This window comes from Dermacentor albipictus, chromosome 10 (genome assembly GCF_038994185.2).
Source record: "Dermacentor albipictus isolate Rhodes 1998 colony chromosome 10, USDA_Dalb.pri_finalv2, whole genome shotgun sequence".
Lineage (NCBI taxonomy): Eukaryota > Metazoa > Arthropoda > Arachnida > Ixodida > Ixodidae > Dermacentor > Dermacentor albipictus.
In genome coordinates, this window is record NC_091830.1 from 56,981,856 (window position 1) to 56,998,080 (window position 16,225).

At 46.7% G+C, this 16,225-nt stretch overlaps 1 protein-coding gene across 3 annotated transcripts in view; it reads left to right on the forward strand.

Annotated features, from left to right (window-relative positions):
- Positions 1 to 16,225, forward strand: part of LOC139050495 (uncharacterized) — a 167,028-nt gene that overhangs the window by 129,767 nt on the left and 21,036 nt on the right. For all 3 annotated transcript variants that reach the window (XM_070526939.1, XM_070526940.1, XM_070526941.1), the window contains exon 11: positions 2,553 to 2,670. In XM_070526939.1, the coding sequence (XP_070383040.1) occupies positions 2,553 to 2,670 (118 nt within the window). The remainder of the gene's footprint in view (positions 1 to 2,552; positions 2,671 to 16,225) is intronic.

Genomic DNA, 16,225 nt, shown 5'->3' on the forward strand with positions numbered 1-16,225 from the left:
CATCATTAATCGCGCTAAGCGACCAATCCTGGCATTATATCAGCCGCGAGATTTAGCCACAGCCGCTGGCGAAGGACCTACAGAATGAAAAATACTCTATGCAGTGGGGATCAAAATTCAGCAGATGCGATGTATGCTGCTGCATTCTATATAGAGCAAAGCTTACGTTCACGCGCATCTTCTGATCTGGCTCAGGGAAGCCCTGAACGAGGGGCTCTGCAATGCAGTGCAGCTTCCAACGCAACCAGCGTTATAGTGGCTGTAAGAGGCAAGCAGGCTTTCTGCGCCACTTGTTTGGGTCACCGTACCTCCCCTTGGAGGCGCAGATGCTACCGTCCATGTTGTTCTAGGCGGCACGAGGCACGCGCAACGTGAGACCACCGCTCCAGTCTTATCGCGGCTTTACCAACACCCTCTACAGAACATAAGGCCTCCTCGCTGTACCCTCTCCCCTTGAGCTACGTCACGCAAAAGAGGCCCACATAGACGTTCTGTGCAGCGTGCTACGCAGCTACAAGCGGCGCGCGTGTGTTGAAAATGAGACGCGGTAGACCGAGTGGGCGATGATGGCGATAACAATTCGATTAGTTCCGGAAACCCTACCACTCCTTGGATATCTTCAGGGTTAGAAAACTCCTGGCATGCTGCGATATGCTTCTGAGCGCACTTTCTTTCTGGACGTGAACCATGCATGTAGTCTCTGCGCTTGTGCTGCGATTGCGTTTGTGTGTCCGGAAAGCCTTCATTGCCGCAGAATGTGGATTACGTTCATACCAGGATATGCCTAATAAGTGATGCATGCCCAATTGCTGGAGCGATTACAAATCGAGGCCGAAAAATCATGCGTTCTTGTTTCCGCAGGATGAATGACAGATATTGGGTGCCAATGCAAAGGCAAGGAAGAGAATAGGTGGAATTCTGCGTAATAAGGCATGTCTTTCTTTGTAAATAGTTGCACGAATGTTTTGTATCTCCATTGTTCAACTCATATGAGGTGTTGTAGGTATGTGGACTGCGGTACTGTATGTAATAATGCCTCGAAAGCGAAATTATTCGTTTAGAGCTTAGTCTAGACTGGAATAAATACATGTGTCTAGAATGTGAAGAAGGGCACAACAGTGAAGTTGTCATTAGATACGTGTTAAGGGGCAGTGCTAACGTTTTGTGGAAGAACTTTTCTGGAAGAATGAACGGCAAACTCTTTGACGCCGTCAATAAATCAACGCAAGGAAGCTACTCTGAAGGAGAGGGCAGCACTGTGACTTTTCAATATAAGCCAATATACCTCTCATAATTTACCCGAAATTCGTTCTCAGTCCTATGGTTGAACCATTTCATTTTTGATGGGTGGGCTTTTTAATAATGCAGTGCGTAAATAGTTTTGCTTAAATAAAATAACCTTGGAATACCCTATGTTCTCTGTGGGCCGTCTGCTCAACGATTCCTAAAAAAATAACGGCGATCTTGTTTACATTGCCCATAAAGGCGCGATCCCTTCATTCAACCCAAATCCCCGAGCCCGCCGCCGGTCTCTTTTCCTTGACATCACTCGCCGAGCGCTCAGGCCTTTTCTTCTCTAGGTGGTGTTTGCTGTACGCGTCCCCTCGCCCTCTCTATCAGCGGCAAATGATCCGTATGCGTGGCCGTCTTCTCCAGTCTGCCTTGCACTGCTGCGGGAAAAGTCGCATGAGCCATCGCTCCTAGATGGCACCATCGTCTCACAGCCGAGGGGGATATATTCGGTGACAATGCACGAGCAGCAGCAGGCAGCTACTACACTCAAAGAAATCTGGGATGACTCGCAAAGAAAGTTTCGCTTCAAAATGTGGTTCCCTGGCTGCGCCTGTGCTATGCATTATCGCGACTGCTGTCCGAGAGATCAGATCGCTGCATGTACGATACGAAAGGAAAGAAACGCGGCCTGGAAATTAAAAGCAGAAAACCCAATAAGAGTAGTAACTAGCGAGTGCGATGTCACGCCGCTGCTAGCCATGTCGCTATAGGTGTCACGAACCCTTATTGAACAATATGAGCGGAAACTATTGTAGCGCGATCTGGAGAAGGTGGCAACACAAGTGTGTGCATAACTTAGGCCTAATAACAGCACTGCACCACACCTTCTTAACGCAAGTGACGCGCTCCTTCGCCCAAGTCTCACAGTGCTGTGTACAAAGGCGCCAGAGAATGTCGGAGCTGTCCGTGTTGGCAGAATGGCGTGCGAGGTGGGAGCGGCTATGTGCATTGTTTTGTGTCTGTATGTGCATGCGTGTTCGTACGCGCGCGTCTCTTTGTCTGAGACAGAGAGAGACTTCCGAAACAACAGATCCACTACAACGTAGCCACATCGTGGAACATAATCATCAGTGCATTCTTTAAGGCAGAGGTCAGCTTCCAGTACTTTACAACACGGGAGAACACGGGTGGCTTAGTATTGTTCAACCGCCTATGACTAAGACCACCGTGCTATATAGGGCGATTATTCATAAATGAGTTGAAATGGTTGCCCACTGTAAATGACGATGCTATTGTTGCTCGGCGTTCATTCTCCGCAGCACTTGGAAGGTCGACATTGTAATTGCCATCAGTTCGATGGGATGGTACGATTATGAGGACGACTATGCCTTGCCGCCCACCGTGTTGACGTCCATGATCCCACGTTACAAAGGCCTGGTGAGTATTCGTATAGAACGTAAGAGGCCACATTCGTCGCTTTGTTGAACATATTTTTGATTCAGATATCGGCGCCTAACCACATCCTTCAGCGCGGCGTTCGGGCAAGCAAGGTGAATGGTCTGGAATCTGCATTATCATGTTTTCATTGTCTTGCATTTAGGTAGTGAGCCCACCGTACATTTCAGAACCGGTCAATGCGAACTACAGCTAGCCTTGGTCTAAAGAGAGCGAACGAAAAGGGATTGTGAGAAAAAGGAAACCTTTAGGAACGTTTTCCATATCCTCTTTTCTTGTTCTCGTCTTTCTATTTCTCGCAATTTATCACTTCCCATTTTAAAGACTGTTTTAAAGACAGCAGAGGGAAAGACGAGGCTCCAGGTAAGCCATATACCATTAATCGAGAGTGATTGGGAATATCTAGACTAATGAATTACTGCATAGAAACGAACGAATATTATACAGCAGTGCAATTAATAATTCATGATTAGTGCAGACATATATGGGAGAAAGCAAAACGAATGTCAGAGCAATCAGGAAGAGAACGGTGTTTCACCAAAGGTACCGTGAGTACCTCACATCACTGCGGGCTCCTGCTCCATCCCACACTAAAATAGGGATAAACTGAGCCTGCTGTGGATATCAGGCGCGGATTGTGAATGGAGAATTTGGGTAAGAAAAAAATGTACACGTTAAAAGTTAGGAAAAGTGGTACAAAGTCTTCATTAGCATTTTTCTTTACCGATTCCTTTCTAGCTATGTCATATATCGTATTCAGTTTTTTCCTCCATCAACACTAATTTCATGACCTTGCACGAAGTACTTTGATGCATTCTCGCAATTATTCTGATTTACAATTTTTATTGGCGTTAAATCTTGGACAGGAACGTTTCGAAACTCTTTGAAGGCTTTGAGCGCTACTGCTTGATAATTCGGGATGTTTTAATTATATTGGGGAACTCAACGTGCCGGGTGTCCTCCTCCAGTGTTTAGGCGTACTTGTGGTTTCATGACGAGTAGTTGAACATCACAAAAATAAGCATGCGCAGTAATACAGGGGCTACATCTGCAAAGCAGTGCGAGGTGGTTACAAGAACTTTAGGGAGCCAAGTGGGTGGCAGGCGCTACGCGCGCCTCTACTGCGTGCTTCCCTCACGGCTTCCTTGCGGTTCCAACAGGTTATGCCCACTTTTTACGACGTTAAAAACTTGGAGAGGAGCCCACATTTTCAGAGTGCGTAATCTTCGGGATAGACGCACATTTTTTAGACTCCGCTTTTTTAAATACCGGCGCACATTTTTGGCGGAAAAGTTATATAACCAGAAGAGCAGATTGTGCGGCGATTCCACAAATGCACTTCGAAAATAAACGACACTAAATTATTTCTGATCCTTTGTGTGGCGCGGAGCATGCGCCACGCAAGTTCATGAGCTCTCAACGTAGGGTCAACACCTAGCTATCTTATACCATAAAAAGAAAAAAATATATATACGAAGTCTGCGATGCGGATGATACCAACGGAATAATTTTACTGCTGCTGAAAGAAAGTTCCAGTGTTTTACATGTTTTACAGTGTTTTACAGTTCTGATTTATTAGTGTGCAGAGATTATTTCTTGTACTCTACATTTATATCGACTGCAGGTTTTAAAACACATTTGCAAACACGGATTTCTATTGTTCGCGCTATCGCTTGCGTAACCTTCTGTTTTACTCTTTAAAGCAAGCCCATATAGTATTAATAAAGTTGCTCGCCAAGCTTCCCGTTTACTTACCACAGTAGTGCTGTTCTCAAACACGCAGCGAACACAATGATTCCTGCCACAGTAATGGACTAATTTCCTACAGTAATATTATAAACTGCATATCTCCCGCGTGAATGTTGCACTCTTTGGCGTGTATTGGTTCACCGAACGCGGAAACGTTTTAGCCTACGCTGCCATGTTTCAGAAATAGGCCCTGAAACACCGTTTACAGTCCGCACAAACCGTACCATGTTCAGGCTTGTCACTGGCATCAACACAAAATGTCACGTGCCCTATCGACGGGAACGCCCCGTGATTGCTGCGAATCCGTCGAATTAGGCCCAAACAATGAAACGTTCCCTTCCTTCGAGCGCTTCCTAACCTTACCTGAGGCCTCCTTACAGCGAAGGGCCGATGGAGGAAGCAAGCATACTCTGAAAGCTCCCTTCACCCGTCCTCACGTAAGGAGCGGTTGCCGCCATGCCTGGGTTCGAGATTATCTCTTAAAAGCTTTAGGCGAACACCAGAACACCACTATTCAATAAAAAGGTTGTATCGTCGCATAATCTTTAAGTTGATGAGCTAATATAGAGAAGCGTGGACGCTTTTTTCTAGTTTTGTTTACTAAACCTAAAGAAGCAGCGCATTACAGTGCAAAACTTGATGTGCTCCAGCAACGCTGGCACGCCGGCGTCGTGCAACGCCTAGCAACGCTTCCATGCCGCACGCGTGACTGAAACGAACGTGCGAGGCAAAACGTACCGTTCTCGCGCTTCTCCGAAGGTGGGCGACAGCGCGCATGCGCAAGCAAACGTCACGTGGTTAAGCAGTGAGGCGAAGCGCTCCTTCAGGGCCAGGAGCAGTGTAAGGACGCATTTAGGTAGCTTTGGAGCTACCTCATGCTGAGGAAGCACCAAGGAAGCCTTCACCGAGGGCCCCTCAGTAAGGAAGCCTTCAGAGTGACATAAGGTAGCCTCACCGCAATTAAGGCTTCCTTAGTGAGGTAAGGAAGATTTCATTGTTTGGCTCCTTATGCTGAGGAAGTACCAAGGAAGCCTTCACCGAGGGCGCCTAAGTAAGGAAGCTTTCAAAGTGACATAAGGTGACCTCACAGCAATGAAGGCTTCCTTACTGAGGAAAGGAGGGTTTCATTGTTTGGCCCTTAGGCTTAGAGCGCCCCTAGTTTCTTTGCATCACCTTTAACAGAACTGCTGCTGCACTACGAAGCTTCGTTGCCATTCTTCAACTCTCGTTGCCTTTGTTTTAAATGCGAGAGAAACAGGCGCGTGAAAGGTAGAGCGTGGTAAACAAGGCCAATGCTTTGTAATGTTACAACAGCTAGTGTTCACGTCACTGCCATAAATATAATAGACGCGAGTTGAAAATACCAAGTAATTACTCAGTAAAAACACGAAGATTTCAGGAGGCTCCTTAAGAAGGATGCTATCAACGTGTAGCTTTTATTAGCATACAAGCACACAATTTCATGCAACATGTTGTACTTGTTTGTTTATGCAATGAATAATTAAACAAATAGTAACTCCAGTAGATATTACTTACAAATAATGTACACTTTGCAGGAACTTAATAGTTGCGACAGTCCTTGGGCAGGGACTGAAGAGTTCCACTTCGCTTTGTTAACGTCGTTTGAAATTCCAGGCATGATGCTGCAGCAGGAAGCTGTTCTGTCGCCTATTGCTCAAAATACAACACTGTCAACTGCCTTATGGCACTCAGTGCCAATTTCGGGAAGTTACTCATGTACGTTTTCATTTCTTCAAAAAGACAGAATTTCAGTGTACTGTAGCGTTCGCAACTTCATAACTCACTGCAGTTACTTGTGAGTAAATTATTGTGGCAGAACACATCTCGCGATAACTCTCGACGACAAAGGGTTAACATTGAATCAATATAGGGACATAACATATTGTCACCATCAACATGACTTATGTGTGAGGCGTGCACTTCTGCTGGACTCCTCTTACGTGCTTCCATAATAGGGAGCCTCCATGTACTACCTTGTTAGGGTGGTGCCAGCCTTTGTATGCGCCCGTGCCGCACTCGGCAGAATTCCGCTAAGTATCGCGGATGGTGCTGTTTCCAACCCCCGCTTCCGCCATTTTGATTCTCACTCGAACGCGGCGTTGTTCCACAGTGCGGTCCCTATTCTGTGGTTCGGTAGGCGCTACAACGACCGAAAGAAGCCGGCAACCAGTTTTCTTTCCTGTTTCACTAATAAGTGAGATCTGGGTTGGTGTGAAAGCCGTCGTATGCTCCCGCAACTGTGAAAGAAGCCAGCTGTTGCGCCCGCACGGCCGTGGACGGTAACCCTACTCGTCCCGACCTCAACGACGAGAATCGTGACCTGCTGCTGCGTACCATAGTGCTCTAAGAAAAGCCGCAACGGCGTGCGGATGCTTTGTTTTCCGGCCAGCCCTACCCGAAGGAAACGCTGGCTGGCGCAAATTAAACGAGACCGATGGACACCGTCCGCCTCGTCATACGTATGTTGTGTAAGTATTGGTCCAATCCTTATGCGGGCGATAGAGCGATTCTTCGCATACAATACAAAGTACTGCTGCATGCTCACGCGCAATCGCAGTTAGAAAGGCTGAATTGGATTGCATCAAGAACGTGGACTATTGACTGGTGAGTGAATGTGTGCTAGAATTCGAGGTAAAGCAAACTGCATTTCGCGTACATAATGTTTTTGTAAGCTCGACTGCCAAGCCTCAGTAGCTGCCTGCAGCAGCTTCCGCTGCTGCATATTTTCTTAGTTATGTAGCTTGCTTGCTGTTATTGTCAACATGACTGTGTTCCCATGCGCAGAGCAAGAAATTATGAAGAAGCAGTGGGGAATTTAATAGGCAGGGGCGGCAGCATGATGTAGATTTTGAGCAGTCCATCCATTTGCAGTGGGTGTACTTCAAGACTGTAAAGCAATTTCAATTTCCTTGCTTATGCCAGGGTGGTTACAAGCGACCCTGTTAGCTAACCTATTTTGGGCTTACTATTTAACCCGTTATGTGCTATCGAAGAGAGCTGTCATACACACTACCATTCGTGCATAGAAAGAATGCTCATAAAAAACAGCTTGCCACTTCATGACGCTTAAGTGCATCCATGGTGCGCAAGCCGATACATTTTCAGACGCTATAAGTTCACACCCATGGCTTCCGTCGCACGATGCGCAATAAAATTCAAAGCATTGACAACACCGCGTTGTTATTTAGAAAATTTTTACGGCCTGCAGGCCCACTTTGAGGACTGAGCTTCGAGAAAAACAGAAAAGATATTTGGACAGCGCTAACAAGACTTATCATCCCGATACTCTTTCCATTTCGTAGTAAATATTATATATTTTATTTGTTGCAATACCCTCATGGCCCAAGCGCATTACAGAGGGGGTGGGTGCTTTCTGATTATACAAGCGCAACAATTTAAACAACACGAAAGCTATGTGTGAAAAGCCAAAACAAAGCAACACAAAATGATTAACAGCGCAACTTATTCTAACAGGTCAATACCAAAAGCCTTGAATGACAATACCGTTAGCAACATTATTGTACATTGAAAATCCAAAGCTTATTGAATTTATACCTTCGCAGGTTATTCTGTGAAGCAGTCAACAACTGCAGCCTTGAATGACTACATCTTCAATGCTGGCTATAACACTGGAAAGGTGGTTCCATTGTGAGATAGTCTTTGGTATAGCTGAATCGTGAAACAGGTTAGTGTGGCAAGTAAATGAATGGCGACCTTATGCTGGTGATCAATACGGGTTGACAAATACGATAGTTGTGATAGAAGTTCGTGTTTCAGTGACTGTTTCAAGAAAAATTTTATGAAAGAGACAAATACGTTAAATTTTTCTTCTTTAGGAGGAAGTTCGGCAGCAAGGGAGTAGTCCGATACGATAAAGCCAGCTCAGCGATTCTGAAGAGACTCTATTGCATCTGCTAGGTTACGTAAGCCTGGATCACTGATAGCAGACACATACTCGAGTTTAAGTCTAATTACCATTTGATATAGTAATAATATTAAATGGCTCGGTGCTTCAGCAAAATATTAAGAAATATTGACAACAGTATCAATGTAGAATTGTGGGTTCTCAATTCTTTCAAAAATCCATGCTTGTCGCTGCTTATTGTAACTAAGCTTTAGCAAGCCTCCGCAAGCAAGAAATCTTATATGTAGAATTTCACGCGAGGCTTGACTTGGGTATACGCGAGGTATGGTGTGTGGGGGGGAGGGGAGGAGAAAATGAGCGATGTACATTGAGTGTAGACCACAGCAGTGAACATTTATGGCAGATGGCAATTAGGACTACTTTCGGCAAATATAAGCTTGTGCCCTATCTAATTCAATCTCATTGCACTCTAAAGAATACTTATGCATACTCTCAGGCCCTACCCTGCAGTGATATGACTCACTTATTCAGCAGTGAGAAAAAGAAAATCAGGAATAAAAAAAAAGACATTCCATGAAGCAGCACCCTTTCAAACATAACGGTTCCGGAGTAATTTGAACTCAGGAGTTGTAATTCCACAACACTGTCCTCTACAAAAACAGTGGCATCCCCTCACCTCTCACTAGCATTTCATGCCACAAACGATGGCAACACTCATTAGGACTGTATTCCTAATGATGGTCACGCTGTGATCAATCAGCATAAAATCCCTATGGCATGCTATGGCCTGTAAAGATAATGCAGAGGGGCTGCCTGTGTTCGGTTTTATTGTTAACTCTAGCTTCTGGAAAAATTTTTACAGCTGTTCCGGAGCGCTGCAAGCCACCAAAGGGTCTCTTCCAAGACACAGCCTCTGCTAACGCTACGGCAACTGGACTGAGAGCTACTGATCAATCTGCAAGCCAGTGTGGTAACATATCAAACAGCCTGTCCGTTGATGTGATGGCAGCTGAAGATGTGCAAGATCAGCTTACGGAGAACTGCGAAAGCAATGTGATCAACTCACCGCAGCAGCATGACAGCCTGAATGTGTGCGATTCTCGAGGCAGTTCTCGAGCATGTGGATCTGCATGCTTTACAGATTTACGTTCAGCAACTTCATTACCGTATGATGCAAACGCTCACCTACTCAGGTGTTTAGTTGTCAGCTGCAGTATTGACAGTGATGAGGACGACGAGCCCTCACAACAGAGGACAGCTGCTGCAACATATAGCTAGTTTCAGTCAAGTGGCAATGATAATGGAAATAAATTTTCCTGATCCCTCCCCCACGTATCCACAGAGTCGTCGAGCCATACATCGGCTAACCTCAGTTGTAGCACTTCTCGAAGCACGCTCCATTCGCTACAGCTGACAGAGATACGTCATGAAATCATTGGCACAATAATGTCTGAATTCTCACCAGAAAAAGTAACTGGGTCCTGTGATAACCCCGAAACTGAAAATCTGGTCTTGCTCACTTCCTCTGAAAATGACACCAATCAAGAGCTAACATCGACATGCAATAGCACTGCAGTGCACAAAAAAAGGTACAGTGACCTAACGCGGAAGTATAATAGGCTGAAAATGCTGCACAACCAGGCAAAGGCCTCCATTCGAAACCTCAAGCAACAAGTTAAGTCTTTGTGCAAAAAACTTGATTCCATGACCTAGATTACACTCCTTAATGAAGACCAAAAGAACGTACTAGACAGACAAAATAGCAAAGGATGCAGTCGGTCTGAAAAAACAATAAGAACATCGCTGCAAATCAAGCATGCATGTGGCGCAGGTGGGTATGAACTTCTTCGATCATTATCGTGTCCTCTCCCTCAAACAGAACCCTGATCAGGAGGTTACAAAACATCCACTTTCTTCCAGGTAGCCTCCATGAAGAGTTCGATGTGCTCAAACGCAAAGTGGAGGCAATGGAGGATATTGAAAAGGATTGTTTCCTATTCATGGATGAAATGGAAATCACTCAAGGGTACAAGCACGGCCGCTCGCTGCACTACCTTTTTGGCAGCACGACCCTGCCCGACGCACCAGACAATGTCTCAAACCACGCCTAAGTGTTCATGGTGGGCGGTCGAAACAAGCGCTATAAACAAGTGATTGCATACCACTTCATGGGCAGATCTGCTGATGGATGACTGATGAAAGACGTTGTTCTCAGTCTCATAGCAATGCTTCACAGCATATCGCCAAGAGGTCTTGTCGTAACAAGGGATATGGGGTCAGCAAACCGGGCTGTGTGGCGGTTGCTAGGACTTTCTAGCCATCGAAACGCTGAAACCGTTAGCAGTATCCCTCACCCTCATCTTGAAGGTAGGCTGCTGTATTTTATGGCGGACACAGAATATATAGAAACTTTCGGGCTCAGCTTCTGCGGGTAACCTGTTTCTACATGAGCAATGAGACAGTGAACCAGCAGGGTCTTCCTGACAACAAGGTCGACAACAAACACGTAGAGGAAGTACTCCAGCACGACTCTGATAATGACCTTAAAATAACAAATAGCTTGTCTTCTCTCCACGAGAACACTGCACATTTTACCCAAATGAAGGCCAGCATAGCTGTACAGCTTTTTCATGAAGCCCCTGCTGGTATTCGCAACCTAATCCAGAACGGAAAGCTTCCTACCGAGGCCGACGCAACAGCGTGCTTTTTTTAACTACTTTCGAGATAGTATAGTTTAATGTCATCACGTCATCCTGCACTTGCTCTGAGCAAGATAAATGTCACTAAGTATAAAGAGGCGATAGCACCGCTTCCCCTTGCCCAGCATACGCTGCGACATGTCAAAATGGGAAGAGTACCCTGGAAGACGTCGCAGGCAGGCTTTTTAATTTCAACATCTGTCGTACTTTGCGTCGCAGAACTTCTATGCCAGCGTGGGTACATGTATGTCCTGAACAGTCGATTGATCCAAGACTGCCTGGAAAACATCTTCTCAATCTTGCGGATGAAAAAGCCCACCTCAAGTGCATACGATGTCAAATGCGCTTTGAAGCTGGTTTGTGTAGGCCAGTTTCTACACACACCGAAGTCAATAAGCTACGACATTGATGACAGCCTGCACCTCGCCGATGTTCTTGGTCCTACTCTACAAAAGCAGCTTGTGGAGTTTATGGATGACGAGGAGCGCCTAGAGGAGCCTGTTATTGAGGAAGTTTCATCAACTGAATGCGACATCCTCACCTACTTTGGAAGATTTCTTCTCAGGGCTGTAACGAAGGCAACAGGGAATTGTGAGCCATGCAGGACAGTATTATTTGGAGAAAGTAAACGCAATGCACTCGTCAACTTGAAGAAGTACGGAAAGGGGGCTCGCCACTTAATCAGGCCCAGCAATGAAGTGATGGCTGTCCTGGTTCACTTTGAGGAACATTTCAAGGCATTTGTCTCAGCTGATACCATCTTGGACATGAAGGCTCCGTTACGGACCATGTCGAGGTTCCTGGCTGAAAATGTGGAGGTTAATCTTGAAGGAATGTGTAGTTCTCACAGAGAAAAATTTGAAAATTTGCTTTTGCAGAAGTATGTTAGCTCACGCTGGCGAATGCATCTTTGCACTCAAATGGCTCGATGTGTTGAAGCACATTCGAGCAAGACGTGTGCTGGAGTAAACCTTTCATAGGTCAAGCAAAATGACCACGAAAATACCACCCTGTAGCCTGCTGTTTTCAATTCTGAACCGAGTGGCATAGTGGGGATACAGACTGTAGGTTACCCGCTGCTTGCAGCTTATTGATTTCTCTTTTTTTATACTTCGCATGGCATTGGTTACTAAACTACAACTTCGTATATGAGTAAATGGGGGGGGGGGCAACTGTGCCGCATATGCATACTTTGCCTGATATATGACGCCGTTAGTGAAATAGTAGACCAAACAGGTCACGTCATAAGTCGAGTCCTTCGTTTAGACGATTTCAATGTGTCACACACCGCACACCTACCTGCTGTATTTATTGTGCATAGGACACCGTTACAGACATTGTATATATGTGTTTCCACTTGTTTTCATGCTGCTTGCTAATACAAGTTTAACTGCCCTTTCTAATTTGCTTTATTCGCCACATCTTGCGTTAATGATGTAGTTGGTAAGGAAGGCCTTCCTGCTGCAAGGATTACAGACCACAATGATAATATGTGAAGCTGCACCTTTATTGTTAATTACTGTGTGTTTCAAATACTTTCTTGTATTTCTACTTGTTTTCAGTAATTCTCTATCCACTGTATATATTCACATTTCGTTTGATTTCGTTCACGTCTTGCATTCTTTTCTTGGACAGTAAGTGCCCAGTTGTGTGTGTGTGTATAGCCCTTCCGGCAAGAATTGTAGATGGGGATGCGCACAAATAAAGTGAAGTGCCTTCAAGTGACGAATGTCTCATGCATTATTCCTCAGTACGTGAACCATTTGTCTAGAATTTTGTCTTGCTGGTTTAAAGAATAGCTCGGCTGACCATAAAATGATGCATGCTTATGTACATGAATACACGAAGAACATTTGCATTATCGCTGTCAAGGGCTAAAAAAACACGGTGTTCAGTCCATTACAGGCATGACTTTCAGCGATTGTGTCACTCCATCGGGTACAACCTCGCAGACCAGCGGTCCAAGTCGCCGAGTTATCTTGTAGGGTCCGAAGTAACGGTGGAGGAGCTTCTCACTAAGCCCCGCGGCGACGAATCCTTCTCCGCATCATTACGTGGTCAACAAGTGCGTACTCTTGGTCTCGTCGTCCTAGGTTGTAGAGTCGGGCGTCGACGTTTTGCAGCTCTTTAATAACCATTCGCGAGCTTCCTCGGCGCGTTGAAGGAAACCGGCAACGTCTGCATGGATGTTGTCGTCTTCAACGTGAGGAAACATCGGTTCAAGCATCGTGGCGACTTGGCGATCGAAGACAAGCTCGAATGGCGTCATCTGCGTTGTCTCCTGTGGCGCGGTGTTGTAGGCGAACGTCACGTAGCGAAGGACTTCGTCCCAAGTCTGGTGCCTCACATCGACATACACGGCGAGCATGTCGGCGAGGCTTTTATTTAAATGCTCCGTAAGGCCGTTTGTCTGCGGGTGGTACGTTGTAGTGCACCGATGGCTTGTGTGACTCAAGTGCAGAATCTGTTGCGTATGTTCTGCTGTGAATGCCGTACCTCTGTCCGTAATAAGGACCTCGGGTGCACCATGACGAAGAACGATGTTCTTTATGAAGAATCTGGCGACCTCGATTGCATTTCCCGATGCTAACGCCGTTTTCTCGGCATAGCGCGCCAGATAGTCCGTTGCTACCACTATCCACCTGTTCCCGCAAGTAGACGTTGGGAACGGACCAAGCAGATGCATGCCTATCTGCTGGAATGGTTTCCATGGCGGCTCGATTGGTTGCAGGAGGCCGACTGGCCGTGTAGGCGGTGTTTCCCGACGTTGGCAATATCGGCAGGTTTTCACGTAGCGTGCGACGTCTGCGTTCAGGGCCGGTCACTAGTACTTTTCTTGAATTCTTCTGAGAGTTCGAGTGAATCCCAGATGCCCTGTTCTCGGTTCATCGCGAGACGCTTCTAAAGTCTCTTGCCTTAGCTTGACTGGTACGACGAGTAGATATGCCGTTTTGTACGGTGTGAAGTTTTTTTTTTTTTTTCACAAGCACCTTGTCGCATAGGCATACCGATAAAAGCGCGCGTCTGAATGCCTTTGGCACTGAATCGGTCTTCCCTTTGAGGTATTGAACGACACAGCGTAGACCAGGATCGGCACGTTGATCTTGTAGGAGGCTGTTAGAGCTTATGGGCCCAAAGAAGGCATTGTCGTCATCGTCGCAGGGTGGGGCGGATTCAACAGGGGCTTTCGCAAGGCAGTAGGCGTCTGTGTGCTTTCGGCCTGACTTATACACGACCGTGACGTCGAACTCCTGTAGTCGCAGGCTCCAACGAGCGAAGCGACCGGACGAGTCTTTCAGCTTAGCCAGCCAGCACATAGCGTGGTAGTCACTGACGACCTTGAAGTGCTTCCCGTAAAGATACGGCCGAAATTTTTTGACCGCCCAAATGACAGCGTGGCATTCGTTTTCGGTCGTCCAATGGTTCAATTCGGCTTTGGGCAGGGATCTGCTCGCGTAAGCGATGGCCGTTCTCCAGGCCGTTCTTCTTTTGAATCAACGAAGCACGAAGTACTATGCTGCTTGCATCCGTGTAGATCTCGGTGTCAGCACTCTCGTCAAAATGGCCGAGTACTGGGGGTGACTGCAAGCGTCTTTGAAGTCTTTCAATTCGAGAGAAAACTCGGGCAAAGCGCTTGCAATACGCACAGAGCCCCAAAAATCTACGGGCAGCTTTTTTGCATGATATCGGGAAACTTTCGATGGGTGCTGTCTTTTTGGAACCGGACGCACGCCTTCGCGATTAACTACGTGGCCGAGGAACAGGAGCTCTTCCTCTGCGAAACGACATTTCTCTGGTTTCAGAGCGAGTTCCGAAGCCCTAATTGCCTCAAGCATGGTCGCCAGCCTTTTAAGGTGCTCGTCGAAAGTGGATGCGATAAAGACTACGTCTTCGAGATATACGAGGCATATCTGCCATTTCAGCCCAGACGACATGGTGTCCATGACACGCTGAAATGTCGCCGGCGCTGCGCTTAGTCCGAATGGCATGACTTTAAATTCGTAAAGACCGTCCGGCGTGATGAAGGCAGCCTTCTCACGGTCCCTCTCGTCGATCTCAATCTGCCAGTAGCCGCTCCGGTGGTCCATCGACGAAAAATACTTTGAACCGCACATTCGATCTAACGTGTCGTCGATGCTCGGAAGCGGGTAGACGTCTTTTTTTGTGACGCTGTTGAGACGCCTATTATCGACGCAAAGTCATAGGGTACCGTCTTTCTTCTTCACAAGCACCACCGGTGAAGACCACGGGCTCTTGGACGGCTGAATGACGTCGTCGCGAAGCATTTCTTCAACTTGTGTCTTGATTGTTTTACGTTCTCGCGCTGAAACGCGGTAGGGACTTCGATGGGCCGGACAAACCGTTTCATCGGTTATAATGCGACTCCTCGCTTTGTGTGTTTGCCGGATCCTCGACGACTTTGAAAAAACATTCGGAATATCGCAGAAGAAGGCGACGTAGCTTTTCTTGCTTTTGTTGTGGCAGGGCGGGGTTAATGTCGAAGTTTACCTCATCAGTCCCCGTCGAGGACGCCTCATGGGTCCACTCCGAGAGCGCTATTACTTCGCTTATTTCGGCGAACACTTCCAAGAAGGCGACCGTTCTAACCCTGCGTAGGTGCTTCTGCTCCGTGCTGAAATTTATTATTAGCACAGCCGCTATGCTTTCACGAAGATGGATGACACCACGTGCGATGCAAATTTGCCGATCCAGAAGCAGCCGAAAGTTCGGTTCGACAATCAAATCGCCGCTTGAGAACGCGTCTGTTTCGACGAGTGCCATGACGCTAGCATTTGGCGGGAGGCTCACTTGATCATCGAGGATGGTGAACGCGGCGCGGTGAAAATGATTGCTTTGCATTCTATCTGACCGTTTTGTAGTCACTGTTATGGTTTTCGTCTGCAGGTCGATAACCGCACCGTTTTCGTTCAGGAAGTCCATCCCGAGAATTACGTCGCTAGAGCAGTGCTGTAGGATGATGAAGTTCAGAGCGTAGCTGTGACCGTGAACAGCCATGGCACTCGCGTAGTGCATCGTCCCGTCGGGGTTATAAGGTGGCCTCGTGCTGTGCGTATTTGAGGACGTTCCCATGCGGCTTTGACTTTCTTGAGTTGTGACAAAAATTGTGCACTAACGACGGAGTCGACGGCCCCGGTATCGACGAGTGCAACCACTGGATGTCCATATAGGCTATCTTGTAAGT